Here is a 23,119-nt window from a genome sequence, read left to right as displayed (position 1 = left end):
TGTCACACTGTACAAAATGGTACCTGATGTGCCACTAACAGAGTTCTTGATCTGCTGGCCATCAGGTGTGAGGGCTACCTGGACCTGGCTTGGGTGGAATCTGTAGGATGCCACGTTGTTGCAGTTCACTGAGCCAGAAATGAAATCACTCCCAGCTTAGCCTATGCTCAGTCCTTTTCTTATAGTCTTTGCCTCCCTACACAGTGGCGCCCAATTTGGCTCTAGGGGGCAGACTGGGCTGTGAAATTCACCTTGTTTTTCTCTGCCTGTCTGGGACCTGCCACTCTGTCTCTGCTCCTGTTCAACTCAAACACACCAGCAGGACGGGCAGTTCTTTGTTTGGGTTCACCTCCTGAGCTCCTGGTGAACGTCCCTTCCCACAAGGTTGCTGGTGTAGTCAGATCACTGCTTGTTGAATGCTGTTGGGTATCAGTCACTGCAACACCACACTGTTGTGCCCGCTGCTTTCCCAGGTGCCCCTCTGCTGTCGTTCTGTCCTCTCCTAGTTCCTGGAATGTGTCCTCTCTGCTTCACATTGGCTGATATTTCTCTGCTTAAATGTGTCTTTTCCCTATTCTGGCATCTTGATTCTCTCATGTATTCTTCTTAACTTTGTAAATATCATCAAAAATAAAGTCTATTATGAAAAAGAAAAAAAGGTTTACTTTGTTTTGGCCAGCACAGTTGCTCAACAGGCTAATTCTCCACCTGCAAGTGTTGGCATCCTTCATGGGTGCCAGTTCTAGTCCTGGCTGCTCCACTTCCCACCCAGTTCCCTTCCTGTGGCTTGGGAAATCAGTAGAAGATGACCCAAGTCCTTGGAACCCTGCACCTGTGTGTGAGACCCAGAAGCAGCCCCTGGCCGTCTTCTCTTGCTTTCCCAGGCCATGGGCAGGGAGCTGGACCAGAAGTGGAGCAGCAGTGGACTCAAACCAGCGTGGATATGGAATGTTGGCATCACACATGGGGCCTTAACCCGCTGCGCCACAATACCAGCCTCCTGACTTGATTATCGATGAAGGAAGAACATTGCATTCCCATACATGTCCCACAGAGGATGAGATTGGTGAGCATTGGGGTCATTACTCAGTCCTCCTACCAGGCCCCAAAACAGAAGCTCATCCCTCCACAAAGACCAGTAACTACTTCCCTGCCCAAGGCTGAGGGCTCCTCAGGCATGGTCAAGGTTTGTGAAAGACCCTGTTAATGTGGGCCCCAGCCGCAGGGCACTCTCCCAGCAGGGATGGAATCCTGGCTGGCTGAAGCCTCCCGGGGTTTAGGTTCATGGACGTGTGTTCTGCATAGGCCTGCAGCAGCACTGGGGTTGGGTGTGTAGGAGTGTGCCCGTGGCTTTCACTTGTGCTGCTCCACTTCCATTAGTAGCATGGCGCTGGTGGCTTGGGAAGCGTCCAGGGCACTCTGTGGGATTAAACACAGTGGCTCACAGCATTTCAGCATCAGACAGACTGCTGCTGTTGTCTTGTATTTTAAAGATGTAATTTTTTTTTAATTTCAAAAGTTATATAGAGAGGAGAAAGATCTTTCATGAACTGTTTCACTTCCCAAATGGCTGCAAAGGCTGAGGCTGAGCCGATGCAAAGCCATGAGCTTCTTCTGGGTCTCCCGCATAGGTGTAGAGGCCCAAGGCTTTGGACCATCTCCTTTGTTTTCCCGGACCATAATCAGGGAGTTGGATTATAAAGGAGCGCCTGGGATATAAACAGATGTCCATACGAGATGCTAGTGCCACAGGCGGAGGTTTAAGCTACGGTGCCACAATGCTGCCCCTCTTACTTTTAAAATATTGATTTATTTATTTGAAGGGCAGAGTGATAAAGAGGGAGAGAGGAAGAGAGATCTTCCATTGGTTGGTTCAGTCCCCAGATGGCCACAGTAGCCAGCTCTGGACCAGACTGAAGCCAGGAGGCCCCATCTGGTCTCCTGTTTGGGTGGTAGTGGCCCGAACACTTGGGCCATCCTCTGCTACCTTCCCAGGATGTATTAACAGCGAGTTGGATCCGATGTGGAGCAGCTGGGACTCGAACTGGCATTCAGATGTGATATGTTGCGGTGGTTTAGTATACTGCAATCAGTACAGCAGCCCTCTTCCCCTTTTTGATTTGATGACAGAGGGGTCCAGAGAGCCAGGGCTGCCTACTTCTCCACTAGGGCCAAATTTTAGGTTGTATCACTCTCCCTTTTCCTGCAGTGCTGGCAACTTGCCCGGAGCAGAACTCTCTCCTGAACAATGGCTGTCCCAGTCCTGATTCCCACAGGCTCCCAAGTGCAGCCACTGGCTTCCCTCATCACAAAGGGGAAGCAGGAAGAAGCCGCTGGACGGAGGCATCCAGCGGGGGTGTCTGGGCAGGGCTGTGTTCCCACCAAGCAGGAAGAAGGGCTTAGGACAATCTGGTTTCAAAGCAGCAAATAGACTTGGCAGGTGGCCCAGAGCACTTGCTGGCCCAGTGACCTTTGAATAGTGTGGGAGTAGAAGTGATTTAAAATGAAATCTACACTACAGAACAGGATGACCCAACCACCTGCCGGGGCTGAGTCAGAAACATGTGGACACCTCAGTGGGTGTCCTACAGTTGTCCCAGGCCCACCCTGGGGCTTTCCCTCTGTCCCTGTCCCCACCAGCTGCTCTGGGAGCCTCCTTCCCCTGTCCTTCATACCCTTCTGTGGAACACTTGGCTCTCACCTCAAGACTTCACCTCCCAGGGCACCAGTGAGCTCAGTGTGGCCCCAGAGGGCTCCCATGCAGGCACAGGCCTTGTGTCTGTGGACAAAAGACAAAATATGTGGCACATGCAACAAAGTGTTGTTTCTGTCCAATGCTTCATTCCCCAAGGTAACTGAGCAGATCTCAAGCCAGGAGCCTGGAGCTTTTTCCCTGCTTCCCACATGGGTGCAGGGTCCCAAGACTTTAGGTAATCCTCGACTTCTTTCCCAGGCCACAAGCAGGGAGCTGGATGGGAAACAGAGCCGCTGGAGTTAGAACCAGCACCCATATGGGATCCCGGTGCGTGCAAGACAAGGATTTTAGCTGCGAGGCTACTGCGCTGAGCCCCAAACAGTGTTAAAGATGGGCATCATTATTGGAATTTGCTGCTTGATACCTTATAGGCTGGCAGTGGACTTGATCCAAGGAGTTGGCACTTACATCACCTCCCAGGAACTGGTTGTTGGTATAGGGCCCACCTTTCTCTACCCCTCTACAAACACAGGGAGGGGTTAGCAGCCTGGCTGACAACATTCCTTTGGGTGGTGTGCTGCTGGTCTCCCCACCTTGCTGCCTTCCTGGGAAGATGCATGGCGACACAGCTTTCATGGCCTCACAGTGTCCAGAGGAAGAGGTAAATGGAGGGAGGAGACTCAAGATGATCAAGCTGGGCTCATGGCTTGCTGTCATGTTCACCCCATGATATAGGCTGCCTGCTGTGCGTTGCATGACCCTGAGCAAGCAGAGTGGTTTAGTTTTCTCCTGTGTGATGACCACTTCGTTGTGTGGATCAGGGTAAGGGGTCGGGCTGCTTGGGCTGCACAGCACCTGCTAATGTAACTGGGAAGAGAGCAGAGTATGGATGTTTGGGCCCTCGCCACCCACAAAGGGGACCTGGTTAGAGCTCCTGGCTCCTGGTTTCGGGCTGGCCTCTAGCCCCTGCTATTGCTGCCATTTGGGAAGTGAACTAGTGGACTGAAGATCTTTCTTCTCTCTCTCTAATTCAAGCACACAAATCTTTAGAAAACTTTTTGTGATTGTGTTCTTCGCATGACTAGAAGTTGAAATCCCAAGTTCGCATGGCATTAATCCCAGGGATTAGTCTTTTTGCTGTAGAACACAGAACCAGATTCTGCTTATTGAAAAATGCCAGTGGGGGTGGGAACACAGAGAAATAACTCATCTCCCTTGAAAAAGCCAGGAATCCACGTAGTGTGACCTACAGGAACTGGATAGGTATCTTAAAGTTGATAGATCCAGATCAGCATTAGACAATAGCTAAAGCTACAATGACACACAGGGGGAATTAGGAACGACCCAAACAGTCTATTAACAGGTGGTCATATGCACAGAATAGGGGAGAACCCCAGAGCGGAACAGAGGGACTGGAGGAGGCTTATCCCCCACCCACAAGGACTCCTGGACTCCCACCAAGGTGAATCAGAACAGACACAAGAACGTCATCACAACTGCCAAAGAGAACACGGGGATCTGGAATGCCTCTGGATGCCAAGAGCCCAGAGGACAGGCATCCCCCCTCTTTGGATAAACTACACGAAATGGAAGAAGCCTGAGTCCTTCCACATAGGAACTAACGACATCAGAACAACAGCCAGGAACCACGATCGGTCATCAGAACCAGAAGATCAATAAACTTCCGGCGGGACAATGGGAGAGGAACCTTCTCCAGTCCTTACCTAGTTCCAGCTCTGGGCCTCCACCCTCTTTAATGACTAACAAGGTTCCTCCTAAACCCCCTGCCCCCCTTCACACACACACACACACACACACACACACACACACACACACATACACACACACACTCATATACACACACTAATAGGATGAGATAACCAAAGAACAATAAAGATAGGTCATCAAGGACTCACACATGTACTATCAGATGGAACACAAAGAACAAGTACCCATCAGCAAGGTATGAGAGATTTCTCTGCAACACCCCACAAACTTGTTGCACACCTCAACTGATGAGGTGTCATTGAAATAGTTGCAGGAGGTAGTCAAGAACTTACATGTAATTTTAACATATTGTCTACTCAATACTATGTCAGATATCACACGTTTGCCTTGATTTAATCTGTAATTTATGCTTGGTTGTTTGTTACTTTTTGTACCTGTCACTGATACTGTCTCAACCCAGATGTTTTGAAGAATTGAACTTGTATTTTCTTTTTAACATATTGTTCACTCAATACTATGTCAATTAATCCTATAACGTTGTATATTGACGCTGATGTTTTGTTGGGGATTTTAACTGACCAGAACTTTACTCTGTTAGCTCTACCTTCAGACCAGAGAAGGTCTCCCCAAGAGGCCACTGAACTTATCTGGACAATAAGACGCTGGACCTTATGCTAGGTATATGCTTGCAATGAAGGAATTTCAACTGAACTTGAACCGCGGTTATGCAGCAAGATGGAGCAATCCACTATGGGAGGAGGGGTGGGGGAGGGGTGGGGGAAATCCCCAGTGCTTACAAAACTGTATCACATAATACAATGTTAATAACAAAAAAAAAAAAAAAAAGAAAAGAAAAATGCCAGTGGGTCTGTGTTGTGTCACAAAGGGTTAGGCTTCCTCCAGTGGTGCTGGAATCCCATGTGGAATGCCAGTTAGAGTCCCAGCTAGTCTGCTTCCAGTGCAGCTTCCTGCTAATGTGCTTGGAGGGCTGCAGAGCTGACCTAGGGACTCGAGGCCCTGCCACCCAGTGGGGAGACCTGGATGGAGTTTCTGGAACTCTTTCAAATAAATCAATAAAAAATACCATCAAAAAGCAAGTATCATGTCTGTCGAAATAATTCTAGTTCGATCCACCCCAAACAACAGCTAGCCCCCATTTGGCTTGAGTGTTTACTAGCTTATTGTGGGGAGTGGGCTGCACAGATGATTCTGCGTGGCTCCCCCACGCTAGCCCCCGGAAGTGGGCTTGATGTTAGCACATCTCTGCCCTGGGGCACAGGTCTTAGGGACCCTGGCTGCCCCTCCAGAAGCACTTGGGGATCAGGCTGCGAGTGGGCACTGAGCCTGCCACACTTACCCACGACCTCCCACCATTTGGGGTGGCCTTTCTGGCCTGACCGCAGTCCCTTCCTTCCGCAGGACAGTGGACCCAGTGTGCTGTGCCCCTTCCCCTCAGGTCAGCCTGCTGGTCTCTGACAGCTGAGTGGACCTCACTTCTCAGCAGACCCCTCCTCACTCATGCTGGAGGGCCAAGTTCCATCCCTAACCTCAGCTTCTTGTTTTATTGGTGACTCTGGGAGGCGACCAGGAGGGTTGGGGACATTGGGTTTCTGCTTCCCTCCTGGGGGCTCTGGGTCAGGTTCTGGGTTTCTGCCTTCGGCCCTGGCATATATTTGGAGAGAAGCGGCAGATCAGAGCTGTGCATCTCTCAAATAAAGAATTTGAACAGATGTTTCTTCCCTGTGATTACTGTATAAACAAGGCGGCCCAGCCACGCAATGTTGATGTTGCGTTAGGTAGTATAACTGATCAGGACAGTGCAAAGTGTACAGGAGGAGGTATGCAGATTCCACGCAAAAACTATACCATTTCTCACAAGAGTTAAGCATTGCAGCTTTTCTGCTATCTGAGGGGCGCTAGAACCAATCCTCTGGGGATTCTGAGGGGTCCCCCTTTCACTAGGTGTCATCCAGTAGCCTGCCAGGGGAAGCTCTTGTATCTTACATGTCCTAAGTGACTCACACTGATCCTTCACATTTTCTCTGTACCAACTCTTCCTGCAAATGACAAGGAGCATTGCTTCACAGCAAGCTGAACGGCCAGTGCCTTGCCGGAGGTCTTGTGCGGCTGGGGTCGGGGCTGTCCTTGTATCTCCAGCGGAGAACACAACTGATTAGCAAGGTGGCCAGTTCCTTAACATCAGGACAGGCTCCAACAGAGGGAGAGCCATCAACTCATGCTGGAAGCTTCACAAACTTCACAAACCTCCGCACGGCCTCTGCTCTTGCCAGCAAAGGTGTGCAAGATGGCTTCTCCCCAAGGCAGACACACGGCCACGAGGTCCCTTCTGTGGCAGTGGGGGAAGCAACCACACATCCGTTTCCTAAATGGGTTTTATAAATATCCTTTGGACCCAAGGGCTCCTTCATCAGCACCAACAAGGGTGCTTGGTGGGTATCCCTACCGCCTAGTGGCTAACACACTGCCTTCGTGTGTGCAGAGACTCACTGCCTAAAGGAAGTGCTGGTATCACTTCTGAAAAACCCCCTTTGTGACTTTTTCAGGAACTGAGTTGCACCTGTAGAAAGTTAGATTCTGAGTTCCCACGAGGTCTTAGCAGTTTGATCAGGTGTCAAGAATGTATGCAAGTTTAGATAAGAATAATGTTAAACTATGAAGTTACTCATTTAAAAGAGAGACCAGGGCCAGTGCTGTGGTAGTTGGTGAAGCCATTGCCTGAAGTGCTGGCATCCCACGTGGGAGCTGGTTCCAGTTCCGGCTGTTCCACTTCCAATCCAGCTCCCTGCCAATACACCCGGGAAAGCAGCAGCACATGTCCCAAGTGCTTGGGTCCCTGACCTATGTGGGAGATCTGGAAGAAGCTTCTGGTTCCTGTCTTCATCCTGGTATGAACGAGGGGGTGGAAGACTTTTCTGTCTCTCCTCTCCCTCCATAACTCTGTGTATCAAATAAATAAGCCTTTAAAAAAAGACACTGAGGGGCTGGCGCGGTGGCGCAGTGGTTAAGGTCCTCACCTTGCACGCCCGGGATCCCATATGGGCGCCGGTTCTAATCCCAGCAGCCCCGCTTCCCATCCAGCTCCCTGCCTGTGGCCCGGAAAAGCAGTCGAGGACGGCCCAAAGCTTTGGGACCCTGCACCCGCGTGGGAGACCCAGAAGAGGCTCCTGGCTTCGGATCAGCATAGCATGGGCCGTTGCGCTCACTTGGGGAGTGAATCATCGGACGGAAGATCTTCCTCTCTGTCTCTCCTCTCTGTATATCTGCCTTTCCAATAAAAAATAATAATAATAAAATAATCTTAAAAAAAAAGACACTGAGAGAGCTCTATCTGCTAGTTTACACCCCAAATGTCTGCAACTGACAGGGCTGGGCCAGGTCACAGCCAGAAGCAGAGAACTTAATCAACGTCTCCCACATGGGTAGCAGAAACAGAACCACTTGAGCCATCTCTGCTGCCCCCACAAGCTGCTCTAGCAGGCAGGTGGATTGGCAGTGGATCTGATGTGGTCTAAGTAGTTGAAAGTTTAGGTGAACTGGAATTCTTGTAGCCCTATAATGTAACCCTACCTCTTTAACTGTCGGCTTGACACATCTACCTTCCCAGGAGGCACCTGTCTCATCTGGAACCAGGAGACGTTATAATTTCATCCTATCAATCCGATTAAGGTAGTACCCCTTGCCTCTTGCAGGAGGCTGGGAACAGGAGAGGGTTTTGTTGCCACGGACCACACCAAGAGGTGCCGCTCTGGTTCTCTTGTTCACGGGCAACGCCCAGGGCCTGCTCATGCTCGGGATTCCTCTGTGTGGTGTGGCCACGTTTGTTTAGTCCCTCACCGTCAAATCGATCCTGTTCGTACTTAGGCACATGACTAAGTCTCTGCTTAAAATTACTAGTTCGCTGTCTGGCAAGAACATGGGGCAGAAATGACTATGCCCATGCCCACAACAGATCCAGGATTCCAACCCAGGCTCTCTGATATGGGCAAGATTATTCACTGACAGGTTAAGCACTAGCCCAAAGGCCCACCTCCAGACACAAGTGACTGTTTTAAATGGTTGAAACTGGGACAGAAAACAGGCTAACATAAGGCAAAATGGAGAGAAAAGACTTCGCACAGGCTTTTAAAAAAGTTTGTCTTTTACTTTTGACTTAAAAAAAAAAAAGTCATTTAAATTACAAGAAAAGTATTTACAGGCTAAATCACATCTTAGGCCCTTAAACTGGCCAACAGTGGTCTGTGCAGTGTCCTTGGTTGGGGACAAGCTGGTACAGAAGTTACTTATTTGTCCCAGGGGCCCCAGAACAGTCATGGAGAGGTCTTGGTCTTTCGACCACCTGACACAACAGGCAAAAAAAAAAAAAAAAAAAAAAAAAGACAGAGAGAGAGAGAGGTGTGCCACGGCATTTTGCTCATTATTACATCCTTTTTAGTGTTTAAAAGAAGTCTTAATTTTTCTGAGTTATCGCCATAGAATCATCCTAGAAACTTTCAACATTTTGAAAATTCTTAATGAAAAGTTCAGTCTGGCTTTCCCACTAGACCCGCTGCCTCTGGCTGGGCAGTGGCAGGCCTCTCTGAGGTAGGAATGTGGAGTGTGGGTCTCTGCGGGGTCCGGGCAGAAACAGCGGCCGCTCCCTGGAGCCGAGTCCTCTTCCCAAGGCAGGGCCAGTGCTGGAGTTCAAGGGGTGGGTAGGAGCTCGGTCTCCTTTTCCGAAAGTGCAACGATTAACACGTTGTCCCAGGTGTCACAGTTGTCTCGGGGTGAGCTGTCCTCCTTGTCCAAGGCCTCCAAGATGGGCTGGGCCGGGTCCTTTAAGTACTTGAAAGACAAAATCATAATTAGTTTCTCTGTTCAAGGCAGCAGATGTTTGGCTTTCATGTGAAATGGCCTGGTTGTATTTTGTTCTGGTTCAACTTGATTCTAATTAACAATGCGGCAACTTCCAACAGACATGGGCTGTATATGGTGACAGGTGGGTCAATGACAAGATTGCAAGGAAAGTGGAGGCTTCCTGGAGTTCTAATGGAGAGGCCAGCATCGTGGCACAGCGGGCTGAGCCACTGCTTGTGATGGCTGAATCCCAGCTGTTGGCTTATGAGCCAGCCCCCTGCTAACACGTCTGGGGAAGGCAGTGGCCAATGATCCAAGGACTTGGTCCCCGACCACCCACACAGGAGACCTGCATGGTGTTGCTGGCTTCAGCCTGGCCCAGTCCCAACTACTGGGGCCACCTGGAGAGTGAAACTTATTTAAAAAAAAAGTTTCCTTCATCTTCTGTTCCTGCAACTCCCTCACTCCCCACCAGGAGGGCTTCGACTTTAATCAATCTTGCTTTGCTCACTGCAAAACAAACAAACAAAAAGAACCCACAAAAAACAAACTTCTTTTTTTATGGTAAAGTCTGCTTTATTGGTAGCAGTTAGTGCCGGTCAGTAAGTATTGATCCCCAAAGAAGAGCTCATTTGTTTATCACATTACTGGTTCACAGGGAGCTGAATGCAAAGGAACCAAATGGTTTCTGGGATGACTCAAGTCTCCTGCCTCATGGGGAATGAAGTCATGGCCAGCTGGTACCTGGCACATGCTTTTCCACCAACGGAAAGAACCATGCTGGCTCTATCCAGGCCCATCCTTCAGATGCACTGGAATTCCATTATGCCCCTCAAACGGCTTTTGTTTCTCTGGAACTTTCTTTTCAAAATGCCTCTGCGAAGCAGTGTTTAGGGGTCTCCAGGCAACCTGGCCACGCATCTGCAGCATCCTCGCTCTGTCAGTGCCTACCAAGCTCGATCAAAACACAAACTTCCCTGTAGCCGCTTTCTCTCTATTTTCTCCTGTGTTCCTCTTGTCTCACACTGTGTGTTCATACGGCCTGGGAGTGGCAGCAGGCAGGCAGGCTGTGTGGCCGAGGTGTGCAGTGGGCCATGACACCTACGCCTGCACAGTGAGAAAATGGCTTGAGAACCCCCTTGTGGCGGTGAGTGCCACATGACTGCTTGCACCTGCGACCCTCCCTGGCTTACATGGAGTGTGAAAGTTAGACAGGGGAAAGCACGGGGCTCCTGCGGCCATCCTCGTGGGTATGACTCAGACAGCCTCAGACACCTCTAAAAAAATCAATAAATTCAAAAACAAAACAATCCGGACTTCTCAGCAGAGGAGCAGCGCATGGTTCCTCGTTGTCGGGCCGGGCGGGCCGGGAGGCAGCCCCGCACTCGGCCTCCACTCCCCCGGCTTTGGATTCAACCTCCAGGGTCAGGCTGTGGGATCCCCTCCAGGGTCAGGCTGTGGGATCCCCTGAGGCCTAGCACCTGCCTGTCCTAGTTTCTACTTGGTGAGAAATCCAAGGCGCCTCTGGGGCTACCTGCTGGTGCCGCCCTGGGATAGGGGCTTTCTGATTTCCAAGATTAATTTGAAAGGCAAAATGACATTTAGAGAGAGAGGAGTAAGAGAGAGCACACTTCTAGTCGCTAGTTCACTCCTCGAGACACATGAAAATCATTACAGTTCTTCCTGGAACCTTTGTCAACCCTATTCCTTTTTTTTTCCCCCAAAGAAAAATTTAACTTGGGAGAAATACACAGAGCTTATGATTTACCATCTCACTGGCGTTCTCTCTTTTTTTTAAATGGAAGCTTTATCTTTTAAAAACATTACTGTGGTTCTTTTAAAAAAATATATATCTATTAACTTGAAAGAGTGACAGAGAGAGAGAGGGTGAGACAGAGAGATCCTCCACCTGCTGGTTCACTCCTCATATGGCTGCAATGGCCCCAGGGCTGGGCTGATCCAGAGCCAGGAGCCTCTTCCAGGTCTCCCATATGAGAGCAGGGGCCCAACGAACTGAGCCTTCCTCTACTGCTTTGTCAGATTATAAGCTGGAGCTAGATGAGAAGTGGAGCATCCTGAACTCAAACCAGCATCCAAAAGGGATGCCAGCATTGCAGAAGGTCTAGCTTGCAAGCCACTGTGCCAGCCCCAGCTAGCTAGTTAGCTAGCTTTCTCTCTTTCCTTCCTTCTTTTCTTTTCTTTCTTTCTTTTTTCCTTCCTTCCTCCCTCCCTTCCTTCCTTCCTTCCATGTTAAATTTATTTGAAAGTGAGGGGGAGAGCAGCAGACAGATCCTCCACCTGCTGCTCACCCCCCTAAATGTCCACCATCTGGCTCAGGCTGAGGCCAGGGGTCAGGACCTCCATCGTGGTCTCCCCTGTGAGTGGCGGGGCCCAAGCCCGTGCACCGTGCTCTGCTGCCTCCCAATCACACGAGCAAGGCACTGGATGAGCAGGGCAGGCAAGATCTGACCCCAAGCACTCCAAGATGGGACACAGGTGTCCTAAGTGGTGGCATAACCTGCTGTCCCCAAACACTTACCCTTAGCTTACCATCCTGAAGTTCAGTGGCATCAGCCACCCTCAGTTTTGCCACTATCACCACCAGCCGGCATGCTTCTCATCTCACAAGCTGAGCCTGGGCACCCATTAAACACTAACTTCTCCTTTCCCTCCTGTGTCTGGAGAGGATGCTCACACACGTGGACTTGCCCTGTTGTGTCTGCTTACTTCACAGTCTCCTCAAGGCGCGTCCTTACTGGCGCATATGTTGGAATTCCCTTTTTAAGGCTGCGTACTATTCTGTTGTGTGTGCTCTGTGTTTTCTTGTTTTCTTCTCAGCTTTCAACAGACACTACGATTGTTTCCAAACCCAGTTATTGAGAATAATGCAGTTATGAGCATGCATGCATGAATAACTCGGTACCAACAGAAACTAGTATCAGGGGCTCTGATGTTGTGGTTCAGTGCACTAAGCTGCCACTTGCAATGCCAGCATTCTGTATGTATGCCTCTTCAAATTGGGGACACTCCCTTTCTGATCTAGCTCCCAGATAATGCACCAAGGGAAGCAGTGGAAGATGACCCACGTGCTTGGGACCCTGCCACCCTTATGGAGATGGAGTTCCAGGTTCCTTGGCCACTGCAGCCATTTGGGTGGGTGGGACCAGTGGGTGGGAGATCTTTCATTCTGGCTCTCCTTCTCTCTAACTCTGTCTTGCACATACATAAATCAGTCTTTGAATCAACAACAGCAACAAACAAACAAAAAAGCTTCAGTGTCCACACAGTTTTGTTCACGGCTGAGGCCCGAGGGATGACCAGGCCAAACAGCCATTCCTTGTGTGGCACCTACCTCTTCGATATGCTGTGGGATGCTCGGTGGAGAATGGAACCAGTATTTGGCATGGCCTCTGTATTTCAGAACCAGAAAGTAGCAAGCTCCTGCCAGGACCAACAGGAACGAAAAGACCCCAAGGGAGATCAGCAGGATTTGTTGATACCTGGTGGAGGCTACAAAAAGATGATGTGAGAATGAGCAGGAGGCGCGTTCGGGGCAGACTCCCTCACCTACCCCCGCGTGTGACTCAGCCCACGAAGGCTGTGCAGCCTCATCTACATAGCCGGAATTGGAAAGCTTTTGTGTGCTGATCTCACACCACGACTGGAAAGTCCTCCCCTGACCCCACGTGCTGCTGTGTGAAGGTTGTGTCAAATGGCCTTCAGGCTCCACGCACAGAGGGACCGTGAAGCCACTGATGTAGACCCAAGTCCCCTCCCTGAGCTCTCTCCTACATATGCAAGTGTCCCCAAATCAGAGAACCGAACCAGACCAAACCAACCTGAAAGTATCTGACCTCAAAGTGCACATGAGGCATGCCCAGCCACGCCCACCCAAGCAGGTGCTGGCTGGCTGTGTGGCAGCCCTAGGAACCCAGCCCTTAGCCAGGGCTCATCCTGGCGCCTCTCCCACCCCTTTCTGGGTCGCCCTCTCCCACCCTGCTCAGTACCAAGCATTTCTGGTGAGCAGCATTCGAAAGAGGACCCGGGTGAGGTCAGCTTTACCATCTGCTGTGGTTTCGAAGCAGGATATGTTGCTGAAATGGCCGGGTCGGATGATGTTCTGCGCAGTCCAGACCAGCCGTGCCTCCACTTGTAAACAGTACATTCTTAAGGGCTTCAAGTCAGCCAGCAAGATGGGGCTGCTTTTGAAAGGGCCTCTCACCTGGCAAGAGAACACCACACAAGCCCCCTTTATCCACCACCCTCGTACCTGCGTGCAGGGAAAGTCAGCACTGCTGGCTTTAGGGCTGGGAAGTGTGGGAATGGGGGATAGGGGGAGGCAGGCGGAGCAACTGTGGGAGTTGTAGGTGGGGACTGGGGCCCAGAGCTGGAATTTAGCAGATCCTAATTTGAGACTAACACTTTCTCCCTTCAAATCATCTTTTGGGTCCCACAGTCAACCTCATCTGAACACCTCTAAGTTAGTCAATGACAAAACAGTGTTCTAGAGAAGAACATTCCTTATCAACCCAACCTGCTCCTGGTCTGAACTGAAATGTACTGCTTCGCTCTGCTGCTTTCAGTCGGGGGAATCTCAGGGGTTTCTGGGCAGGGATTGCCTGGCACCCTCAGGGCTGAACAAGCCCCTCTGAGCTGCTGCTTCTTTATCAGACACCAGCCAAGGCTTCCTGCACCTGTGGGCCTTCTCCCCTCACTTCCGAAGGCACTGGCCAAGTGTGCACCCGGGACGTGGGGCCTGCTGTGTTATCACAGGGGGGCCGTCAGAGCACCATGGCGGGGTGGGAATGTGGGAATGGGGGGATCTCCCCAGAGGCAGCCTCAGGAACGGTGCTTACAAAAGAGGATTAACTTGGACTTCCAGGAGAAGCTGGGAGGCCCCTGCACTCCTAGCCCAGGGGAGGTTTTTCTTTCCTTTACTACGTCAGAAACTCCAGGAAGACATGGGCTAGCTCTGTTACACAGCGGGGTAAGCCTCTACTTGCACTGCCCTGCTTTGGCTCCAACTCCCTGCTACAATGTTCCTGAGAGAGGAGTAGAGGATGGCCTGGTGCTGCCATATACATATATATATATATATTAAAGAAACTCTAAAGAAAATCAACATGAAGAAGAAAGTTGTTCTGACCTGCTGGATGCCTGCTTTTTCCCAGTAGTGGACGTAGTAGTCAAAAGTGACCATGAAGCCGTCGATGTCGAAGGGCGGGGAACACATGACGATCAGGGAGCCTTCCCCGGGGGTCACCCACACGTCCCGTGGGGGCCCGACGGTCACTGAGGTGGAATCACAAAGCCAAAGTGCCCATGTTAACGCAGACACAGTGTAGCGCATGTGCAGGGTCCCTGACCGACAGTGAGGGTTCAGCTCAACCACTCTCCAACTTCAGGCTGGGGAGCAGCACAGACACTGCTACAGACAGCGCTACGGATGCTGATCTGTCACCTGGGCCACAAGAGAACCTGCTCTAATTCTGTCTTAGGGTGCCGGAAGGGACACAGTACCCGCAGCACCCTCTCAGCACCCCTGACACTCCACAGGGCACTGGTTCCCCATCGAAGCTGGGGAACGTGTGAGTATATCCTATGTCCCATGCTATCCCTTAATGCGCATGCTCACTTCATTAATGCCACAGCCTTGTACTTCTTAGCATGAGTCAGTCCAAGTCTGCCTTGGGGACATGGCTACGTGATGCCTTTATCAGTTTCTGAGGGGCAGAATTGGAAAGCTGATCAAAGGTCAAGTGTACACGTGGAGGGCAAGGGCTGGGCCAGCCCTTTCTGGCTAGTTCCTTGCAGTGCTGTCTGAATGTAAAGCTGAGACATTGCCCTGGGCGGTCTATGTATTAAGGCTTTTTACAGAAGGCTCAGGACTGACTCATGATGAGAACTGGAAGGTGATGGCATGTATCAAGTGAGCATGGGTGCTGGGTAATGAGAGGTCAAAGTTCGGGTTCTAGGAGCCTTCTCTCTCACGCAAGGGGGCGGTCCCACTGCTGCAGGCGGCACCTGGGGCTGCGTTTCTTGGGCACTTCCCTACTCTCCCCTGGGAGCTGCAGGTCGGCATCTGGCCAGGCCATGTCTCTTTCTAAGGTTTGTTCCTGCGCCCTCAGATCCCACACCATTTGTGGTGGAGGGGCTGAGTGTAGATAATGTCTTGGGGCAGATATAGGCCCACCGGCCAGAGTCATGTTCAAGGTCTGGCTGCTGGTGAAAAATAACTCTTTCTTGTAAAGCTGCTGTCCACGACCCTGGCATACACTGGCTCTGGCTGAGCGTGGAGAAGCATGTCAAGTGCAGGGACCATGTGCAAGCACCTGCAAGGGACATGGTCTTCAGACACATCCATTCCCACGTGAGAACAGGGGTGGAGGCACAGATGATCCTAAAGAGAGTTCTGCTCTTGAACTTGACACCCATCTTTGGGGTGAGAGGGGTAGGAGCAAGGCAGGGAGCAATCTCCCTTCTCTCAAAACACTGTGGGAGGAATGGTTCGCAGAGCAGGTGAGACACCCAGAGGTCACACAACCCTGGGCTACAATACAACCCTTGAAGAGTTCATTTCCATTTCTCAGATGGCGAAAATCCCCCCCCTCTTTAATCTTGGGGCAAAATACACATGCCATAGAATTTCCCATGTTTACCCAGGATCACATCTTTTTCTTTAAAAATCCCAGCCAATAGCATGAACCCCACAATCTGCTAAGTCTCCAGACAGCATGTGCAGCCCCTCAACTGCCTTACACCGTCTTCACATCACTCCGAACAGGTTCGATGCTCTCTGTGTGCACAAGCCAGCGCGTGGAGAGACATATGCGACATTGGCACTGCTGGCCAAGTGACCAGGGAATCACCACTGGGCCAAGTGACCTGTAGACACAGGATGCCAGGCTTATTATGCCCACCTTGCCATCGCTGGTAACACACTGGTGTAACCGGTCAGTCACTCAGCAATTATTTACTCAACACCTACTGTATGCCAGGCGCCCATCAGAGTTGAGTTTAAAGTCCTCAATTTTGGAAGGACTTGGGTCAGAACAGGTTGAGGGGGGCCAACAGGCCAGCTTGGTGTCTGCCTTCGGGGTCTGCCCACTTTCTGGGGTGAAATGAGGGTGGGACCACTGCGACCTACGGAGGCAGCAGGAGAGCAGCTGTGGAGGATTTCCTAAGAGAAAGCGTCTGCCTCCAGGCTGTGTTCCCGGGTTGGCGCACCCACTCAGCTGCGGGCTGCTTTGGGAGAGAGAGGCTGGCTGAGGCCCATGGAGCGAAGAGGTTTCTGTGCCCTGAGTCCGTCCTCTTACCGTTGCGGTAGTGTTGGAACCAGGGCGTGGTCACCCATGCCGAGTGGAGCTCTCCTAGCTCGGCGCGGAGACGTAAGGTGACGTTGTAGTGCCGCTGGAAGCCCTTGGCGGAGCCGGCAGCCGTAAAGTCACACTGAGTTGCAGTGATCTGTGTACAAGTCACCTCCACGTGGTTCCCAGTCACATCATTCCACCTCCCAGTGGTGCTGGCAAGGAGAGACGCATTTCAGTTCGCAGAATGTCCCTGCAGTCGGAGTTTCCCAAGGGCTGTTTTTTTTTTTTTTTTTTTTTTTTTTTTAAGCTTTCTGATAGAGCTCACCCATTACGATTCAATGGTTTTTAGCACAAATGCAAGGTCAGGACCCCATCCCAAATGAACCCTGTAGGCAGGAATCAGCTGTGCCAGAGACAAATCTAGCAAACAACAGCACCTGCAATATGCTTAACACCCTGCTTGGGGACACGCTTCCGGGGACAGGCTTTGAGGAGGATGCCTACTGTGTGCACCTGCCCTGAGCCCCAGCATCCCAGGCCAGGATGGAGGGAAGGGCCCGAACCACAGGCACTCCTCCCTGGCCAACCTCAGGGACATGCTCCAAGAGGGGGTCACTGATGGTTTTTCCAAAGTATACAGAGTCTTGGGGCCTGAAAGGTGGTTTGACTGGTAAATTCTCCCAGTGCTGGCATCCCATATGGGTTCCAGTTCGTGTCCTGGTTACTTTCCTTCCCATCCAGCTCCCTGCTGATGGCCTGGGAAAGCAGTAGAGGATGGTGCAAAGTCTTGGGACCCTGCACTTGTGTGGGAGACCAGGAAGATGCTCCTGGCTTCAGACTGGATCAGCTTTGGCCTTTGCAGGTATTTGGGGAATGAACCAGCAGACGGAAAATTTCTCTTTGCCTTTCTTTCTCTCCGTAAATCACCCTTTCCAGTAAAAATAAATAAATCTCCTAAAAAAATAAATAAAAAACCATTTAAGTAGTATCCTTAGAACACACTCCACATTGAGGACCCTGGGATAATATCAAGTGGCTGTCCCCCATCCCTGGGTACTGATGCGGTTAGGCTGCTGGCAGCCACCCTCTCCTTTCTCTTCCCTCTTCCCCAAGATACAGGAAGAAAAAAAAAAAAAGATTGGAAACTTGTCTCATCCACTTCCCCTATTCCTCAGCTCTTCCCACCCCAATCAGTGGTCCATGTGGGCATGCATCCTTCTCAACTGTTAGCATTATTAAAAATAAAATAAATTTCTAAAACAAAAACCAAAGTGTATAAAGTCCTCTTTAAAAGTGTATAAAGGGACCTGTGACCTCTGTGCTGCCAGTTTCGGCTGTTGAACTTGGACCCAAAGGCCCTTCAGTCTGAAAGCCGCACTCCTTAGCTCCCCAGGGACTCACTGATCATGTTCTGTCTCCTCCCGACTCCTCTAACTCTGCTTTTTTTTGATGATTATTTGAGAGGCAGGCACACAACTTCTGCCTGTTGGTTTACTTTTCAAATGCTCATGACAGCCAGGGCTGGGCCACAGTAAACCTGGGAGCCAGAATTTTTTAATAAGGATTTAAAAAAAAAATTTTTGAGAAGCAGACCTACAGAGACAGAAGGAGACACAGAGTTTCCAGTTGCTGGGCCACTCCCCAAGTGCCCTCAATGACCAGAGCTGAGCTGATCTGAAGCCAGGAGCCTCTTCATTTCCCACATGGGTGCAGGGGCCCAAACACTTGAGCCATGCTCTGCTGCTTTCCCAGGTCACAAACAGGGGGTGAGATAGGAAGTGGAGCAGCAGGGACTCAAATCGAAGCCCATATGAGATGCTGGTGCTTCAGACATAGGATGAGCTTGCTAAGCCACCTTGCCAGTGCCAGGAGCCAGAAACTTAATATAAATCTTCCATGTGGATTCCAGGGACTCAAACTCTGGAGCTGCCACCACCCCGCTCCCAGGAGGCATGTATTAGCGGGAAGTGGGAATTGGGAACGGAGCCAGGATTTTAATCCAGGTACTCAAATACGGGATATGGGTGTCCACAGAAGCATCTTATTTGCAAGGTTAAGTGTCTTTGCCTGAACTGCTTCCTGGAAAAGGCTTCAGGGTCTAAGCCTCCAGATTTAAATGACTGGTGACACACGAAGGGGAAGTGGAAAGGGAGCCATTTCCCCATTTGTTTGCAGAAGGTAAAAATAAGGCAATGATTGCAGCATTTACATGAATAGCAAGGGATTGGAGCTGTGGGGTAGCAGATAGAGCCCTGGTCTGTGGTGCCAGCATCCCAGCTGCTCTGTTTTCTGGATGCTAAGGGGACAGCCAGCTTCACATGACCTGCCCAGTTACACAAGGCTCTGCTCTTAGACGGTGCCCAGTCTGATGCTCTGCAGTTGAAATTCTTGCTACTTTCCAACAAGGGGTCCCATGTTTCATCTTGCACTGGGCCCCACAAATTGTGCACAAACAGCCTAGCAGATTGTTTCATTTATGTCATTTATGGTTACCAATGAGAAGATTCAATGTGTGTTGTAGAAAACACACCCAGCTTGGCATCGGTGGGAAAGTTTGTTACAGAAGATATTGAAAAATGAAAAAGAAGCCATCTGGGAAGCCACTGCCAATAATTCCCACCATTCCCTTCCCGCCCTTGGCTACAAATGCATTCCAGACTTTATGCCACTGCCACTTCTACCAGCTGGCCTGCAACTAGCCATCTGTTTTAGTAATGCCAGCAGCTCAATCATAAGTAAACATGCCACCACTGGCGATTTTCCCATTGATGCATATGAATAAACACTTCAATGTATATCTTCATGAATATAACTTGGCTTCTTCCTTGGGCAGTGAGGGGCTGGATTACCTACTCAGGGCAAAAGTAATACAGACATTTCTGTTACTCTGAAGGGACATAATAGACTTATTTTCCAAAAGGGCTACGCTGGTGAATTTTGCAGACAGCTGATATGAATGTTAAAAGCTCATGGAAACAAAATTCAGATGTTCATTTTTTGTCAAAAAGTGAAGAAAAAAAAAAAAACCACTCTGACATGCATGCAGTTTTCCCGCAACATGCATTGCCAGGGACTGTTTGGGGGTGCTCTCGCAGCACAAAGGGTTAACCCCCTTCACATCTTGTTTGCTAGTCATGCAAAATGACTTGGCCAGTAATGTTTATTGGCCTCTTCAAGTAACCGAGTGTTTTTAAAGATTTTTTTTTTTAAATTTGAGTTACAGAGACAAGGAGTGAGAAAAAGAGAGAGAGAGAGAGAGAGAGAGGAAGAGAGAGAGATCTTCCATTCAATGGTTCAGTCCCCAAATGGCCACAATGGCCAGAGCTGGGATGATCTGAAGCCCAGAGCAACAGCTTCTTTCGGCTGCACGTAGGTGCAGTGGCCCAAGGATTTGAGCCATCCTCCACTTTCCCAGGCCGTAAGCAGGGAGCTGGATGGAAAGTGGAGCAGCCGGGACACGAACAGATGCCCAGATGGGATGCTGGCACCACATGCTTACCACCATGAGGCACCAGCCCCTCACTAAGTGATTTAACAAGACAAACAGGAACTGAGCAGATGGGCTCTCCCTGTGTTCCTTCTGTCTGGGCTTTGCTTGGCACCAAGTGAAAGTATGACAAAGTATGTTAAATCTCTCAGAGGGGGTGAGAAATAAAATGAAGAGGCCGAAATTACGCATGATTCAAAATCGAAAATCCACAGAGAAACAGAATTCATTATAAGTTGAGAGGCCAAAGATGGCCTGTATGTTTCAATAAAATCAGAGTTTTAAAGAGAAAGAAGGTGGAGGCTAGAAGCAGCCTCATGACCTCCGCAGGCTGGAAGCGCCTGCCTCTCTTCTTCCCCAGCCTGTCTGAGAGCAGCCAGATTCGGCTGTCACCAACTCGAGAAGTTACACGCTTGCACAGTAGGGACCTTGAACCCATTGGATCCAAGCCCTCGGAGGAGTGAGGGCTCATGGAATCGATCTCTGCAGATACCTGAAAATGCAAGCAGGGACTGGCACAATGGCTCAACTGGCTAATCCTCTACCTGCAAGCACTGGTGTCCCACGAGAGCATAGGTTTGTGTCCTGGCCATTCTACTTTCCATCCAGCTGCCTAGGAAAGCAGTGGAGGATGGGACAAGTCTTGGGACCATGCAACCCTCACGGAAGACCTGGAAGAAGCTCTTGGCTCCTGGCTTCAGATCGGCTCAGTTCTAGCCATCATGGCCATTTGGGGTTGATTCAATGGATGGGAGATCCTCCTCTCGTGTTTCTCCTTCTCTCTACAAATTTGCCTTCCCAATAAAAATGAATACAGCTCAGGAAAAAAAGTCCCAGAGATAGGCCTGTTTCCACAAACTGGATTCTAACCCTGCTATGAGGCAGTAACTAGCAGCTGGCCCTTGGGTTCCACTGAGCCTGTAACACCCCCAAACAGAACCCCCTTCCCCCAGCAACACCCAGCTTACTACTTGTACTGCACCCGGTAGACCACCGGTCTTGTGCCATTGCTTAGAGGTGCTGGGTCCCAACTCAGAACCTGCTCGGCGTTGTATAGATGGATCTTCGGGTTCTGGGGAGCGGACAGCTGGTAAACAGAGTCTTGAGGGAGAAAAAGAGAAAGAGATAAATTCCAACAATACTTAAATGCTCATTATTAAAGATATGTACACAACTTCCTTCGGGTCAAAGTGCAGAACAGTATTGCCGGCAATGGCCCCCTGACCTTGGATGACCAAGATGGTCCTCCTGACATAGTCAGTGGTTGGGGGCGGAGGGGAATGAAGGGCCCAGGGTCTCCCTCCTTGGTGCAGGTTTCCTGTTGTGATAGGCAGGACCTAGCCATTCTGGAATCCCAGATCTACCAATAGAACCGGTAGGATTTGACCAATTCTGATGCGACTTGAGTAGGTTATATCACCCATGGAAGCCTCAGTGTCTGCTTCCGGAAGGAGGGATGAGTGACAGCACCCCACTGCCCTGCCCTGCCCTGCCTGGGGGTTGTAGTGAAGCTGACATTGATTAAGTATGTGATGTGCATTCATCCCACACTGAATACCACGGAAGTGTGTAGTAAGCCACCTGCACCAGGCAATGTACCCCAACACCCCAAGTTAGGTCTGAGGCTCATGGGAGGGTGGGAACTATCTTTTTGACCTTGTGGACCCTGTGTGACCTTCAAGGACCCTGTATACGGCAGGTTCTCGGGCACCACCCCCATGTTTCTGGCTCATTCTCAGGCCAGGAGTGAGAAATGTTTGAGGGGCAAGGAACAGTGAGGACAGCAACTCCCCAGGTGTGCAGGAAGTGCCTCCTTCAGGGTGATCTGGAAGAGACCACCTTGAGTCCCCACCCCACCCCACCCCACCCCACCCCAGGCAGATCCTCCTGGGTTTGGGGTTCCAGCTCTAGGTTCTGAGGCAGCAGCCTCGGGGACAGGGTGTCTCTCTTCTCTAGAAAGGAAGTCTGCACTGACAACACTTTCTCTGATTGCAAGATTAATGAGAAACAGAAGTGGGAAGAAAAACATGCCGTTGTAGAATTCAGAGCAGGAAACTCGAAAACCGCATGTTTCACCCGAGACAGCCAGCCTTGAAGAGCAGTGGCCCAGGCCTGGCCTGGCTCCCTCCCTACCTCCACCTCCTTCCTCTGCTCTGAGGGACTCCATTCTGGCTGACCTTCCGTCTGGATCTTTCTACAACTGGCTAACCAGTAGGTCTGGTCACAAAGGGCCGAGAGACCCAGGAGCTGGAGGCAGAGGGGACAGGGCAGCCCCTGTGGCATGTCAGGCCAGGTTCTGGGCAGATTCCCCCACCAGGAACTGCCAAGTGCAGTGGGGACTTCGAGCATGGCTGGGGGTACACCTCCACCCCACCACAACCCTGGGACTCTTGGAATCTTCCTTTTCCTCCTGTGGGGGTCAGGTCCCTCTGGCTCCCAGCAGACACGACAGCCCTTGTCCTGTCCTGGGTTGCTGTCCCCACCCCTGCGGGACCCTCCTTCCTCCCTCATCCACTTTATGATGAATGACCCCAGACTCACCAGGCCCAACAATCCTGGCTGCTCTGCCCATCTTCCTGGCACTTCCCCAATCCCCTCTTGTCCCATAGGTAAACAGACTCACAGAATCTCAGCCCTACCAGGTGGCCATGTCTGGGGACCATGATGCTGCCTGCCACTTGGTCCCTTCACTAGCCTCCATGTCGAGGAGGAAACAGCAGAAGTTTGTCTTCCTCTTTCCCTCCCTCCTCGAAGACCCTTCCCCAGGGATCTAGGGGTGATGAGAATGGAAGGGCATCTATACCCCAAGTAGAAGAACAAGAAGACAACCCTGGGGTGAGTGCAGTAGCTCAACAGGTTAATCTTCCAACTGCAAGAGCCATATCTCAATGTGGGCACCGGTTTATGTCCCAGCTGCTCCACTTTCCATCCTGCTCCCTGCTTGTGGCCTGGGAAAGCAGTGGAGGACGGCCCCAAAGCCTTGGGACTCTGCATCGTATGGGAGACCCAGAAGAAGCTCCTGGCTTCAGGCTTCAGATCAGCTTA

At 50.7% G+C, this 23,119-nt stretch overlaps 1 protein-coding gene across 2 annotated transcripts in view; it reads right to left on the bottom strand.

Moving 5' to 3' along the window:
• Nucleotides 1–8,561: 8,561 nt before the first annotated feature.
• Nucleotides 8,562–23,119, bottom strand: part of IFNGR2 (interferon gamma receptor 2) — a 20,947-nt gene continuing 6,389 nt past the window's right edge. For both annotated transcript variants that reach the window (XM_040980755.1, XM_040980756.1), the window contains exons 2-7: nucleotides 21,043–21,175; nucleotides 16,594–16,799; nucleotides 14,424–14,569; nucleotides 13,340–13,499; nucleotides 12,630–12,787; nucleotides 8,562–9,265 (exon numbers count right to left, since the gene is read on the bottom strand). In XM_040980755.1, coding sequence (XP_040836689.1) covers nucleotides 9,125–9,265; nucleotides 12,630–12,787; nucleotides 13,340–13,499; nucleotides 14,424–14,569; nucleotides 16,594–16,799; nucleotides 21,043–21,175 — 944 coding nt within the window. In that variant the 3' untranslated portion in view covers nucleotides 8,562–9,124. The remainder of the gene's footprint in view (nucleotides 9,266–12,629; nucleotides 12,788–13,339; nucleotides 13,500–14,423; nucleotides 14,570–16,593; nucleotides 16,800–21,042; nucleotides 21,176–23,119) is intronic.

The sequence above is a fragment of the Ochotona curzoniae genome, unplaced genomic scaffold (genome assembly GCF_017591425.1).
Source record: "Ochotona curzoniae isolate NIBS_2020 unplaced genomic scaffold, NIBS_Ocur_1.0 contig_3498, whole genome shotgun sequence".
NCBI lineage: Eukaryota > Metazoa > Chordata > Mammalia > Lagomorpha > Ochotonidae > Ochotona > Ochotona curzoniae.
This window is presented reverse-complemented; position numbering and strand designations above follow the sequence as displayed.